This window comes from Malaya genurostris, chromosome 2 (assembly GCF_030247185.1).
Source record: "Malaya genurostris strain Urasoe2022 chromosome 2, Malgen_1.1, whole genome shotgun sequence".
Lineage (NCBI taxonomy): Eukaryota > Metazoa > Arthropoda > Insecta > Diptera > Culicidae > Malaya > Malaya genurostris.
Genome location: NC_080571.1, coordinates 67,564,287 through 67,580,473, shown reverse-complemented (window position 1 = coordinate 67,580,473; position 16,187 = coordinate 67,564,287). Strand labels below are relative to the sequence as shown.

The 16,187-nt window shown below is 39.9% G+C and overlaps 1 protein-coding gene across 1 annotated transcript in view; it reads right to left on the bottom strand.

Moving 5' to 3' along the window:
• Positions 1 to 6,047: 6,047 nt before the first annotated feature.
• The window catches only part of LOC131428650 (transmembrane protease serine 9-like), a 29,132-nt gene continuing 18,992 nt past the window's right edge, over positions 6,048 to 16,187 (bottom strand). The window contains exons 7-10 of the mRNA XM_058592696.1: positions 6,890 to 7,216; positions 6,592 to 6,822; positions 6,422 to 6,525; positions 6,048 to 6,358 (exon numbers count right to left, since the gene is read on the bottom strand). Of these exons, the coding sequence (XP_058448679.1) occupies positions 6,166 to 6,358; positions 6,422 to 6,525; positions 6,592 to 6,822; positions 6,890 to 7,216 (855 nt within the window). The 3' untranslated portion in view covers positions 6,048 to 6,165. The remainder of the gene's footprint in view (positions 6,359 to 6,421; positions 6,526 to 6,591; positions 6,823 to 6,889; positions 7,217 to 16,187) is intronic.

Below are 16,187 nucleotides of genomic sequence, written 5' to 3'. Positions count from 1 at the left end.
AAAAATGCAAAAACGCCGAATACCTCGAAATTTCTGAAGACGAACAAGACCAGATGATGTCGGAAGGAAGTGAATACACGGAAACGGAAGAAAAAGGCAAAGCCCGTGAAAGGTCAACTCCAATAGCAACGAAACGAAAAATAGACGGAACCGACAGCGAAACAGACCCTCGAGGAAGCGCCGACGAGAAACCGACCGGAACAAACAACATGCAGAAAGCGCAAGGCTCTTTCCCAAAGAGGCCGGGAAGAGGTCGACCACGAAAACACTGAAAGGGATAGTAAACTCAATGTTACACGAGACGGCCTATACGATGAAGAACACGAAACCAGTACCAGAAACCCAAACTCTGCACGTGAACTGCAAAATTTACATATACAACTAACACCTCCGAGAGCGCTTAATATGACGTACAATTCAGATTGGTTGGGGCAGAGCGAAGAGAAAGTAGCCTCCCCGCTCCTTCCAGAAGGAGAGAACGATCCAGTGGACGGGGACGAGGACGTTACAACCCTACCTGTGTTCCGACAGTTCCACGGACGTCCTGCCAGCAATAACAACGAAAAGCTAAAAAAATCCACCGAACAACCATCAATTATTTCTTGGAACATCCAAGGATTTAAAACGAGCAAAGCTGAACTAGACATTATCATCAAACAAAAGGATCCTGCGATTATCTGCCTCCAAGAAACTATGTGTTCCCCGCGTAACATCCCCAAAATAAACGGGTACAATATAGTCCAGCGGAACCGGAGAAGTGGAAGACGAGCAGCCGGTGGCGTCCTCACAGCAGTCAAAGTAGGAATCGACTACGAACAAATTGAAGTTGACACGAGCATCGAAGTCCTTGTCACAAAAGTTGGTGCACCGTTCAACGCAAGCGTGATGAATCTGTACCTCCCACCCGGTGAAGAAATCTCCAGCGAAGAGCTAGCAGATCTAACTAAGCAAATCGAAAAACCTCTCCTACTAGTCGGTGACGTCAACGCCCACCACCCGCTATGGGGCTCGACCAGCATCAGCGCCCGTGGACACATCATGATGGACTTTGTGGAAGAGTGCGAACTAACTGTACTAAACACCGGAGAACCCACCCACGTAAATCACGCTACCGGCACCCTATCTTGCATCGATGTAGCCTACTGCTCAACTGATCTTGCTGGATCACTGGACTGGACAACATACGACGACTCCCATGGAAGTGACCATATACCAACGATCATTACACTACCTGGAGAGATCACAAAACAAAAATGCCTCCCCAAATGGAAAATCGAAAGTGCCAACTGGGAATTGTACCAATCAATAATAAAATTCGACACAAGAGATGATGCTGTAGAACAAATAAACGAAATCACTAAACAAATATTGAAATCCGCCCAAGCATCCATTGGAAAAACTAAAGGCTACACAGGAAAAAAGTGCGTTCACTGGTGGAACGAAGAAATAGCATACAAAATAAAGGCGAGAAAAAAAGCATTGAAGAAGCTTAAAATGTCGAATGCAGGGAAGGTGGAAAAGGAAAAACTACGCGAAGAATATCGTTGCGCCAGAGCATCAGCTAGGGAGGCTGTAACAAACGCGAAAAAGAAGTGCTGGGAAGAAATGGCAAACAGTTTTAGGGCTCAAACACCCATAAAAGACCTGTGGAACAAATATCGCCAACTACAGGGAAAAAGGAAAAGTGCACGCATTCACGCAATAACTTTGAACGGACGTACTGCAACTGAAGATTCTCAAATAGCAGAACTCTTGGGAAACTCCTTCCAAGAAACATCGAGCAACAGCTCATATAAAGCAGAATTTCTGAAACGCAAAGAGCTAATCGAAGCAACCAGTCTCAACATACCAGATCAACCAAATGCTGAATACAACCAACCATACAAACTAGAAGAATTGGAAGAAGCACTCGAAGGATTACGTGGATCGTCCCCAGGCCCCGACGACATTCACTATGCGATGATCTGCAATCTACCTTTGGATTGTAAACGACGCCTGCTAGAAGCATACAACAGACTATGGTCAGGATCGATTTTTCCCACAGAGTGGACCAAATCAACAGTAGTCCCCATCTTCAAGGGGAAGGGGAGCCGCACCGACCCTCCCAACTACCGACCAATATATCTCAACAGTTGCCTATGCAAAGTATTCGAGCGAATGATAAACAACAGACTAATGCACCTACTGGAAAACAAAAAACTGCTAAGTGAGCACCAATATGCATTCAGGAAAGGTAGAACCACTACCGACCATCTAGCAATGATGGAGGAGCATATTAGGAACGCGATGTCGAAAAATCACTATGCACAAGCGGTATTCCTAGATGTTAACAAAGCCTTTGACACTACCTGGAGAAGACTAATCCTGAAGAAATTGAGCGAATGGAATATTGGAGGAGAAATGACACGATTCCTAGCAAGCATGCTACGTTCCAGAACGTTTAAGGTGCTTGCAAATGGTACACTATCAAATGAAAAACTTATGGAAACCGGACTTTGCCAAGGATCGGTACTAAGCGTAACAATGTTCCTTATAGCTATCGATACAATCAAGCAATACCTACCTCCAGACGTGCTATGCTTGCTATATGCAGACGACATCGTCCTAATCGCTAGCGGAGAGAACGCCAAGACGGTCGAATCCCGGCTGCAAAATGCTCTGAACATGACTGAAAAATGGGAAGCTGAATCTGGATTCAAAATATCGGAAGCAAAAAGTGCCACGGTTATCTTCAAAAACACGCGCTCTCGCAAACCGGGAATTCCGAACTCCCTACAACTCAACGGCACACCAATATCCCGAGAGAATAGCTACAGATGCCTAGGAGTTATTTTCGACCAGTGTCTTCAATTCCGGAAACACGCAGAAGAAATTAGAGCCAACTGTCAACAGAGAATCCAATTCTTACGAAGTGTGGCAACCAGAAACTGGGGAGGAGATAGACACACGTTGCTTAAACTTTATCGAGCCACTGTCCTCGAAAAGTTACTATACGCCGCACCTGTAATCTCCGGTATGAGTGAAGTATCGTTGAGAAGACTAGAAACGATTCACAACGCTGGATTAAGAACAATCATAGGAGCATTCCACACAAGCCCAATTGACAGTTTACACGCAGAGAGTGGAATCCCGAATATACAAACCCTACTTGAGCAAAGAACCGCCATCTTTGCGGCACGTAGAATCGCTATACATAACAGCAGGACTGACGAACCCAACGACAACGATAGAAATCTGAGCGACGATAGTAACCCATCCAGTGACGAAACAGAGGACAGCGGAGAGCTCTGGGGAACAGCATCTCGCATAATCAAAGAAGCCAACACAGCCATATCAAGAGGAAAGCACGCCTTACAAAAAATCGACCTAACTGTACCGGAGTTAGTTACCTTCACATGCCCAAGTACAGCACCCTGGTTCAAAACGAAAATACTAACAGATAAAAGCCTTTTTACGAACACACAGCAACCACTAACCCCGGCAGAATTATGCACTATGTTTAGGAAATTAAAAAGTTCGAAGTACCCCATACACCAATGCATCTATACAGATGGTTCCAAAAACCACGATAGATGTGGCTACAGCGTAGTATCAGAGGATTTGAAAATACAGAAAAGAATTAACGGCATGTGTAGCATATACTCAGCTGAAAGCTTAGCAGTCATGGACGCACTATCCTGGATTGTAAATAACCCTAGAATTGGAGCTTATTTAATATGTACAGACTCGATGAGCGTACTCACAACGCTCGAAAAGCAAAAAACCAATAGTAAATGGAAAGACAAATTCCAAGCATCGTATGCTGAAGCTAGAAGAAAAGGTACAGAAGTGATCGTGTGCTGGGTACCAAGCCACGTTGGTATTACCGGAAACGAAACAGCGGACCAGAACGCGAAGCAGGCCCTAAAATCAAAAATCATAGACAACAAGCAAATTGACCTAAAAGAATTTAAAGCGATAATAAAAAACGGAATACTGAGTAGGTGGCAGCAATGTTGGAATCAAGAAACACGCAACAAACTTCGCGAAGTCAAAAATACAATTTTACCTTTTACGGAAGCAGTTGGAACAAACAGACAAGAAAGCGTAAAATTGGCAAGACTACGTATAGGACATACACTTTTCACACATAGTTATCTGTTGGATAAGACCGAGACACCACGATGTCAACTGTGCAATAGCATACTATCGGTTAAACATGTGATCGTAGACTGCGCAGCACTGACGGAACAGCGTGAAAAAATAGGACTGTCACCCAACCTGCGGGAAGCCCTCGCGGATGACCAGGAACGAGCAAAAACAGTGATAAAATACTTCAAAGATATTAAGCTATATGATCAAATTTGAGTACTAAATAGTACAAGCGAACTGTATTTATAAATTTCAACGGACCTAAATGACTTTGTTTAAAAAGGTCCCTAAATAAAAAAAAAAAAAAAAAAAGTATTGTCCATCCCTAGTTACTACTTTTTCCACCTCTCAGGAAATTTTCGAATTCCATCTCGACAAAATGTCTCGTCTTTTGAGGTGATCCAAGTTCGAAGCCGATGACCAGCCAGATCGTGCTGCATCAATCGGAAAAAACCAGTAACCAGGAGGAGCAATATCAAGAAAATACGGCGGATGCGACAAAATGTTCCACTTGAGCGTTTCTCAATATTGTTGCACAACTTTGGCGACATCAAGCCGAGCGTTTGTCATGCAGGAGAATAACATTTTCATCTATTTTGCTTATATTCCGGTCGCATCAATTGCTGCTGGTTGAGTCACTTCCAATGATGTCTTCATGTCTTCAACGCTGATATCTTCATTCTTGAAACGTCGGAAGCATTCCTTACATTATTCATCAGCTAGAGTATTATCACCTTAAACATCCACAATCATTTGATGCGCCTCAGCTGCACTTTTCTTCCAATTAAAACAGAAAACTAAAACATCTCGCAAATGCAGCTTGGTAAACACAAAATTGCTCATAATTAACACCGTGAAAAACAAGATTTAAAATATAACTCGAAGCAATATGAACTGAATATTAAAGACAGATGTCTAACCTCTTGAAACTATCGACGTCAGCTGTTACTGTTCACCCAGAGAAAAATATGTAAATTGTACAAAGTTTGGACTTCACGCCACGATTCATTTTATTAAAATAGTGACAGCAAAAAATTTGGTTCAATATGTATAGCAAATATTGTTGCTGAAAACGACAAAACCAGATATTCGATTTTTCTCAGTGAATGATTAGTTTGTTTCAATAAATATTTTGATAAAACTAACCAACATTTTACTTGTCAATTTTTTGACAAACAATTTTATAGTAAAAATCAAAAATAAAAAAAAACAGTTTAAAATGAACTAACTTTAGATAGAGGTAATATTTGTAGTGCTTTGAATATATAAACTTGGCAGTTGAAATAAATAATAAAAAAGTAACTTAAAATGACTAGTATTTCAATTTAAGCTTTTGTTTGTTAAAATCATTCTTTTTATACATTTTGGTACATTTTTCTTCGATTTAAATATTTATAAGCACATTCATAATATTCCAAATATTTACATACCACAATCAAACCTGGTATATATTTTTGTAGTTTATTTATACGATATATTATTTATTACTGACTCGCATTTCATATCGAATCAATCCTTGTTGCAATCTTGGAAAACAACTGTGCTTTGAACGTTGATCTCAGAGTAGTGGTGGTGATGATTTTTACTGCTAGAATGGTATGGATGAGAAAGAAAGAAGAGAGGTCTGTGATCAACACAGCGGCCCATCAGTAAATGTAGAAGGCATATGCAGTTCGCTGAACTCAAAGAAAGAATCTCGAACAGGTCCACTCTTTTTACTCTTTTTATATGCACAATCAGTGCAAAAGGGCTGGCCTCGATCAAGTAATTTTTTACTTGTTCTCGATGGGAGAAATGTACCATTTAAAAATTCGAACTGGTTATAACGATAGCAGAAGACGTCATTGATTGTCAACCTGTTGGTGTTAAAGATTGCTTTATTTGTTGATATTTAGGAAAACAAGAAAAACTATTCGTTCTCACGAAATACCAAGCGAATGTCTATTCTTCAAACAAATCATAAATAACACAAGTGTGAAAACAGCTACAACGCAAAAATAACGATTAAACTGAAAGTGCTAATAAAGTCGATTATCACACTCCAGCAACTTCTGTAATCCAGTTACGAATGAGCGGGAAAGCAACGCGAGCATAAACGCCTGGTTCATTGCCTAGGCAGTTACTGGCACCCCAGGATACAATACCGATCTGGCGACCTCCAGTAACAAGCGGACCGCCACTGTCACCGTTGCAAGCATCACGACCCGGTTCACTAGCACATATCATACTGGAAGAAAAATTGTTTAAAATTTGCACACTAGCGGCGTCCTTTACTCTACGAAAAACTCACTCATCAGAAACCCATCCACTGGGCCATCCTGCTTCACAACTGTCCTGGCCAACAACAGGAATATCAACCATCTGCAGTATGACCGGTAGAGAGCCGGGTACACTCTAAACATGTAATGAATTCACAGTTTGTCAATTAGTTATTTCGATTTTCGTGTACACATTTCTCACCGTCAGACCCCATCCAGACAGAACAGCGCGGGTACCTGCTGGGTAATCGGTTTCCGCTGGAACCAGGGTAATCGGAGCAATGTTAGCACCTTGGAAGTCAGCAGTACTGTGCAACAGTGAAACATCATTTCTCAAATTCCAATCATCGTAGTCCGGGTGATTTACGATCTGATCAACACTGAACAGAGTACCGCCCTCCAAACGATCGCTGGAACCTGCACGTAATGTTATCTGAAAATTACGTGAATCTTGGTTTAGTAAGCACTCATTGAGCAGTAGAACATTTTGAAAAACATACGATGTCCAAATCAGGAGTGGGATAAGTGCAATGAGCAGCCGACAGAGCCCATCGATCGTTGAGAACTGACGCACCACAGCTGTGAGATCCGGAACGACGCAGCGACAGCTGGTACGGGAAATTTTCGATTTCCGCATCGACACCTCCAACAATACGACCATTGACCGGAGGTCGCTCGATCGGTTCCATTGTGTAGTACGGACCCGGCATACGTTTGTTGTATTGCAACCAAAGGTCCTCTTCTGGACCGGCAGACACTGCCACCAGGCACAAAGCTAACACCACAAACACCTTCATCCTGATTAGTTCCGGACGACCAAATGAGGACTATTACCGTGCGTATTGCTCTTTATAGGCCGTGCAACTATACGGCACTTATATGGCATTCACGTAACAAGTTACCAAATTTTCGGTCAATGGTAATAAAGATGATTGTTCAAATTATCGCTAAACTCTTATCGATAAACTCTTGCGGTCGTCTACATCGATTAGATATGAATAAAAAAACGAAAATGAACGCGATGTATTCCGACGACGACGTGATGAGTAAGATGCATTGCGTTGATGAAAGCTCTCTCGTCGGGATTTGTGGAGCACTTGGGGATTGGCACGCTCATCTGGATTACCGCACTTTTTGAAGTGGCCTCGCGGTCGGTTAATCTTTTGCCAATTCATTCCACCATGTTATTAAGATTCATAATCGCCACTCACATGGTAAATCTTACATGCTCCATCAATGATGTTTTTTTACGCTTGGTACACTTCGTCCAAAACTTCTGGTTCCTGCTAAATGACACTACATACCAAACATGTTGCGTTACGTTGGAAATTCCCATGGGGCGCATTTTTCAAAATTTACCCTGTACAAGAATGTGTAGAACTTAATCGTGAATATCTCGTGTTGTATTTAAGACAACAACATAGTTTGTTCTCCATACCATCGGCAATATTTTCAGCAATTTATGATAAAATATCCAAAAATAACTCCAAGTTGAAGTTTTCAAAATGTTTGGTATGAACAAGCATTCAAGTAAAATTCAGTGCCAAAACAAGGCGTGCAATATTACAAACACATGAATTGCACCAATCATCGCACAAAACGTATCGTGCGAAACCGCCGGAAGCGGGTCATTTCGCTAAAATCCATTTCGCCGAAAGTCGTTTCGCCGAATGCCATTTTGCCGAAAGTCGTGGCGTTGCCACATTCGATATTTTTTCAATTTCACTTAATAAACGGAAAATACCACATACATTTGCCTGGGAGATACATCTAACCAATTGCGTTGATGCTTAGTAGCTAATAGTCAACCAATTTTCTTGGGAACTCCGTTCTGAGGTTCATGAATCAATCTTTATTCAAGAAGTACAATTGTAGGTCAACAAAACGGGCGTTAACGCTATCATCTCTCAGTTGACTTTATTTTAAATCAATTCTAATTCCGATTTTAAGACGATTTCAGGATTCGGCGAAATAACTCTTTCGACGTAATGGCTTTCGGCGAAATGACCCTGATCCGAAACCGACACATAGAAATATGGAATACTTACAGTGCACTTGCACTTGCGCTGCAAGAGGAGTGTTGGTCAGGTGCAAACGTTTAAAGCAGTCATTCCCAAAGGGGTCGGCTCCAGTACGTGGCAGTAAATGGTGGTGGTAAGTGGAAGTGGTAGGGCAAGCCCATATGAATTTATATGCATCATTTACCGGTTGAGTAGGTTCTATGAATCAGTCGATTAACGGACGAACTTTGTGATTCTTGGTTCAAGTCGTCGCCATCGCTGTCAGTTTTTATTTGTTTTCATTTCATTGCATTGCATGTAATGGAATTTTCAACTCACACAATATTACCTGTTCCTACGCGTAAGCTTGCGTGAGCTGTGACGTGTTTCAGCACTTCAAAATATGACAGAATGCAATAAATATACATTCGATTAACTGTAGAAATGCTACTCGAATGTGTCGGTCTCAGAAGCAGAGCTTAAAATTGTCACGCATTCTCAATGAAAGAATCCAATCCAACAGCCTCATTTTCAATATTTTACTATCTCATTCGTAAATGACCGACACCAGAACAAACGAAGAGAGACGAAGTATTCTCGTTTCTCATTGAAACAAAGAGAGAGTATAACTGCCAACGTCACTCTTTCCTCTATGACAAGACGAAACCAAACTAACGTCTTCAGGGAGCATCAGCAGAATTTCAATTCTCATTCTTTCATCGATGTATTGAGAACCTGTGACGCTTGGCTATAAAAAATGACTAAAATACGACAAATCGAAGTAATTACATCCCAGAATCTCTTTGAAAACCAAAACTACTACAAATTCGAGCGCCAACAGGTAAAAGTTATTGTGAAACCTTTTTCTGTCATTTTAGATTCTCACAGCTTCGGTTGAATATCGACACTGCATACTACGGGATTTTCATTGAAAACTGCAAATGACTGAAAGGGTGAATGAAATAAAAAACACAGTTTTGAAACTGCTGTCCCGCTTATGTCATTGACTTGACGTGGACTTCGTTCTCATAGTTTGCAAGCGAAGCAGAGAGTGACAGTAATTTCTTGTCATTTTCGTCTATTTTAAGTCAATGAAAATGACTTTTTTTACCCGAATCCAGGAGGGCCGAATGTCATATACCATTCGACTCAGTTCGAGGAACTGAGCAAATGTCTGTGTGTGTTTGTCTGTATGTGTATGTGTGCATGTAACAAAAATGTGCCCTTGATTTTCTCGGTGTTGAATGGATCGACTTTCACAAACTTATGTCACTTTCGCTTGAGAAAACTGAAACTGACCCAGGGTAGTTTCTTCAAACAAACACTTTTAACGAAACTGTGTTGGTCTTGAACTTAGCAACGGGGATCTTAGCAAACCTGACATACAAACCAGGTTCGAAACTGACTCGATTTTGAGTTAAACAATGTTGAAACTATTTTCGAAACTAGCTTCAAACAAACGATTTGACAGCAGTTAGGATAGAAACTGGGTTAGGTTTGGTGTCAAGCGAAAACGACATTAGATTCAATCTAATCTTTGTCCCCATAGCCTGCTTTTGACTTGTACCCATATCGAACTTCCGTTTCGGGGGAAAATGTGCAAAAAATGAAGAAAAAGTGCACTCATTTTGCTCATAGATCGCTCAACTAATTTTCTTCAACTAAAATTCAAGTTGAAGGCCTTATAGTCCCATAGGTTGCTATTGATTTTCATCTGGATCCAATTTCCGATTCGAGAGCTACGGGGTAAAATGTGAAAAAAAATTAACTTAAAACGTGCAACCGTTTTTTTTTTTTTCAGAAAATGCTCATTTCATTTTCACAAGCGTAGTTAAATGAAAGGTCTTACAACCCCATATAACCCTACCAAATTTCATCCGGATATGTCTTTCGGATCCGGAGATATGGGGTGATAAGCGCCAAAAATAGAAAAAAATGCATTAAATTCGCTAAAAGATGGCTGAACCGGTTTTCACGAACTTAGATTCAAATTAAATGTCTTATGGTCTCGTAGCCTGCCATTGGATACCATTTGAATCCAGCTTCCGGTTCTAGAGTTATAGAGTAATATGTGAAAATTAGGGAAATAATGTGCACTCAATTTTCTCGGAAACGGCTTAACCGATATTCTCTAACAAAGACTCGAACGAAAGGTATTGAAGTTATTCAAAAATTTCTATAATATTTCATCCAGATCCTACTTTCTGTTTCGGAATTAGAGCGCGATAAGTAGAAAATCTTTAATTTATGTATGTTGTTCTACATTTTTGCCTTTCTCATATAGAAAGGTTATGCAATCACTGTGAAAACCGATTTTTGAACCGAGGCCCGGAGGGCCGAGTGTCATATACCATTCGACTCAGTTCGTCGAGTACGCAAAATGTATGTATGTGTGTATGTGCGTATGTGTGTATGTAACGTTTTTTTTAACTTACTTTTCTCGGAGATGGCTGAACCGATTTTCACAAACTTAGATTCAAATGAAAAGTCTCGTGGTCCCATATAAAATTCCTGAATATTATTTGGATCCGACTTTCGGTTCCGGAATTATGGGGTAAAATGTGCAAAAAAAATTGTGAAATATGTGCACTAACTTTTCTCAGAGATGGCTGAACCGATTTTCACAAACTTAGATTCAAATGAAAGGTCTTAAAGTCCCATGAAAAATTCCTGAATATTATTTGGATCCGACTCCCGGTTCACCAAAGGCCTTTTCTAACATTTTCAACGTTTCGGAACACTTAAATCCATTTGCAGCACAAAATTTGATGCACGCACGTTGTTCTAAATTTTCATCCATTATAAAAATCGCCACACGAAAATTTTTCAACTTCTTTGTATAGACGCCAAACAAAAACTAATCGTATGATATGCGTCAAAATTTGACAGAATGTGTATAAAAGTGTTGCCAACGTTGAAAGATTAAAAGTTTACCGGTTGGACAAGCGCGGGAATTTTAAAATGAAAATTCCGGTTTTTTATTATCATAAGGTATTTATAGTCAATCCAATTCGCCAAATTTCGACCTTGATTTTGATGCATTCCACTCCAGGGAGCAGTGACTAGAAAAGTATGTCAACTATTCAAAAGATTCATCCAACTTCCACAAAACGTGCGAGAGTCCCGGAATGGTAAGTATATAAGTTAACTCTTGTTCTAATAGTATGTTCACATTAGCGCTGATATCAAGTGATATACGGATATACTTGATATCCGATGATATCATGTGCGATATCACTTGATATCCCATATAATTTGATGTCAACGCGTATCACCATTTTGTCATGATATCCGGGATATCATGTACGATATCATGTCGAGTTGTCAAAAATCGCAACTAGCAACACGGATAATGGCATTGAACGCACTCATTTATAAACGTCACTTTGAGAGTGACAATAAACAATCATTATAATTTCAAATTTTTCAACGAATACTGGCGTTCGGAGAACATTTATTGCAAGACTCCAATTATTGATTGAATTGTAGGAGAGAAAAGCAATATTATTGATCTTACTCCTAATGGGAACATTCAATATGACAATTTGATTGTCAAACGATATTATTTCGATCATATGTGAACACTCCCACGTGATATGCATATCATCTCTGTATATCAAGTGATATAAGCGCTAATGTGAACATGGTATAACGCAACTCAGACCGATCTGATTCTTTATTCAAACAATTATTTGCCTGAAGATCTGATTCTGATTGACTAACTGCCGAGATATGCTGTTCTTAGCGAATGGTTCCATGGAAGCAGCAAGTAAACCATCATCACGGCATGATTTCGACCAGATGATAAATGAACTTTCCTAATCATTCATTACAGGATTCTGTTATCATTAAAGGAAATAGATTTCTGATTCGCGTTAAAACCTAGTTTGTTCACAAAACCTACAATTACGCCTCCGAAATCACTTCCAGTTTGCACTACCAAAGAAATACTAACCAAAAACATCATGTTATTGAACTTATCTTATCGTGGTAGACGTCTACTCAAGTACCATAAAAATGGTTGGTTTTACCCTTGCCGTCATAATGCAGAGCCAAATACTAAATCATTGCTAACAGTAGAGACCCTCAAAACAGCTAGCTGGAAAACCCAATCCTCACCTTCCCAGAAACATGAAAAAACTGGCTATAACAGTTCGGCTGAATAGTTCGTATCGTTTTATAGAAACACACATTTTTTTGCCAAAATTCGTTTTTAATATTCAACATAATTGCCATCAGAGGCGATACAGCGATTATAGCGATCTTCCAACTTTTCGATACCATTTTTGTAGTACGATTTGTCCTTTGCCTCAAAATAGGCCTCAGTTTCAGCGATTACCTCTTCATTGCTTCTAAATTTTTTACCAGCGAGCATTCTCTTGAGGTCTGAGAACAGGAAAAAGTCACTGGGGGCCAAATCTGGAGAATACGGTGGATGAGGGAGCAATTCGAAGCCCAATTCGTTCAATTTCAGCCTGGTTTTCATCGACTTGTGACATTGTGATTGTGAGCTCACGCGGCACCCATTTTGCACAAAGCTTTCTCATATCCAAATATTCGTGAATAATATGTCCAACACGTTCCTTTGATATCTTTAGGGTGTCCGCTATCTCGATCGACTTCACTTTACGGTCATTGAAAATCATTTTGTGGATTTTTTTTCACGTTTTCATCGGTAACAGCCTCTTTTGGACGTCCACTGCGTTCATCGTCTTCGGTGCTCATATGACCAGTACGAAATTTTGCAAACCACTTACGAATTGTTGCTTCGCCCGGTGCAGAGTCTGGATAACACTCATCAAGCCATTTTTTTGGTTTCGGCGGCACTTTTTTTCATCAAAAAGTAGTGTTTCATCAACACACGAAATTCCTTTTTTTCCATTTTTTTCACAATAACAAAAGTAGCTTCACTCAAAATGCAATATCTCACAAACTAATAATCAGACAGCTGTCAAATTTATACACGTATCTTTTGAAGGTTGGTACTAACTGAAAATGGTATGGATTTAATTCTAGTGGCGCCCTCTCATAGAAACGATACGAACATTTCAGCCGATCTGTTAGAACCAGAAGTAGCAGAGCCGGAAGTGAAGAACGGAACACGCTACAAACTGAACGGATCTTCGGATCTAAACGAAAAGAAATGCGTACACGAACATTCGTTCGTTCTTCCTGAAATCTTGCCTCTCATTTAGTAGGCTAAGATACCGTCAGAGGAGCCACTTTTGCAGATATTCTACAAAGGTGGCAATAATAATAAACCTTCAGTTCAATATAAATGAGCTGATGAGCTGATACATCGAATCGATTAACTTTGGTGAACTGTTTGGTTCGGAACCGCTCACCAATATGAGCAAATTCGGACATCTCTATTCTAATCGCCACCCGAGTACAGCAAACCTCAGAAAAACATTGACCCGCACTTGAAGAAAATTTTTTCAATGGTGGAAACATTATCACGCATACGGTACAGGACCGAAATTCTGATCCGGAATCCACGTGTCAAACTCCGATCTAGAACTTAGGAATTTTATTTTATTTTGGAAGTTAGGCACAGTTCCGAAATCAATGGCAAAATCCAGAATTCCAGATCCAGAATTTCGATCAAGGACCTGAATATAGATCCTAAATTTAAATCCAGCTTCTGGTCTTGTAACTGGAATTGGATCTGGATCTAGACTTACCATATTACTCGTTATGCTGTTTCCTACTGTTATTTCGCGTTGGAGATAAATGCGTTCAACCGTATTTAACATCGACGAACACATTACCCACCCACTTGTCTTAGTTCAAACTCGCTTCGAGTCGATCATCTCTAGTGACCGTTTCCTGTTTCAAACAAATCATCGTATAAATGACGCAAATAGTTTAGCTCAAAGCTTTATTTACTCGATGATGGCAAAACCAATTTAGACAGTTTAAGACATGACATGTTTTTCTACACGGACTTCCGGAATTACGCGGTCTAAAAATCGTCCCAAATTCGTTTTTTTTTTAATAAATCCGTGTTTAATCCACCTAGCAGTGAGATGATACCTTTTTTTATTAATCCGCATGTGTTTTTTGCATGAATATTCTTCGGTGTTTAAGTTTTCATAACATTATTTTAATGACCGTCGTTTTAAGCAACCATTTGGGATATTAATCACTCATTACTCTGTAATGTCGAAACTGCCAATCGGATCGAATTTGAATCTAGAAGTGTGATAATCGATTAAAGATGCCATGATATGTAAGTTCCACTTTAGCGTTTACAGTAATTTAAGGTACTTCCAGAGCCGGTATTCAGGAACCAGCAAAACCCAAACCGATTCGTATGGCCATATGACGAATAAATTACAACAGTTTTAAGTCCAACTTTGAAGCTTTTCGGGATTGTCATCTTCTACATCGGGTGGAAATTTTGATTTCGTTTCACATATCATCCAATTTTGATTTCGTTTCACATATCATCCTGTAGTTCCGGAACCAGAGGTCGGAACCAAACATAATTCAGGATCTTTGTTTGAGAGCATACGACTTTTCGTATGAATCTGAATTTGTAGAAAAGAAATTTTCCGAGAAAATTGAGTGAAATTATTTGTCACACACGCATTTGTTGATCTCGACGAACTGATTCGAATGGTATATGGATGTTATGTTCTTCCAGCATTTGTTGCTGTAAGTAAAAGGTGATTTTTTTGAGGTTAGGATTTTCATGCATTAGTATTTGCTCAGATTTTTTGAGGTTATGATTTTCATGCATTATTATTTGCTCAGTATGCTCTGACATTTCATCATGAATAGACTTACTAACGAGCAACGCTTGCAAATCAGTGAATGGGCCCTAGAAAAGTTGGCAGAAAATCCGCTTTTTTATCGACAAATTTTGTTCAGCGATGAGGCTCATTTCTGGTTGAATGGCTACGTAAATAAGCAAAATTGCCGCATTTGGAGTGAAGAGCAACCAGAAGCCGTTCAAGAACTGCCCATGCATCCCGAAAAATGCACTGTTTGGTGTGGTTTGTACGCTGGTGGAATCATTGGACCGTATTTTTTCAAAGATGCTGTTGGACGCAACGTTACAGTGAATGGCGATCGCTATCGTTCGATGCTAACAAACTTTTTGTTGCCAAAAATGGAAGAACTGAACTTGGTTGACATGTGGTTTCAACAAGATGGCGCTACATGCCACACAGCTCGCGATTCTATGGCCATTTTGAGGGAAAACTTCGGAGAACAATTCATCTCAAGAAATGGACCGGTAAGTTGGCCACCAAGATCATGCGATTTGACGCCTTTAGACTATTTTTTGTGGGGCTACGTCAAGTCTAAAGTCTACAGAAATAAGCCAGTAACTATTCCAGCTTTGGAAGACAACATTTCCGAAGAAATTCGGGCTATTCCGGCCGAAATGCTCGAAAAAGTTGCCCAAAATTGGACTTTCCGAATGGACCACCTAAGACGCAGCCGCGGTCAACATTTAAATGAAATTATCTTCAAAAAGTAAATGTCATGTACCAATCTAACGTTTAAAATAAAGAACCGATGAGATTTTGCAAATTTTATGCGTTTTATTGTTTAAAAAAGTTCTCAAGCTCTTAAAAAATCACCCGTTAGTTTAAATCAATATAATTATGAAATTGCTTTTAACTCGAAAATGCTGCCATCATCTGGTATATATATATATATTTCTGATATTACATCTTTTACGATTTTATCTGATCAACAATTCTTGTAACTGATCCATGTAACTCGATCCATGGATGCTTGCCTCCAACCACGTCGGCGCCCGATACTATCCAGGTTTCGCTCCACT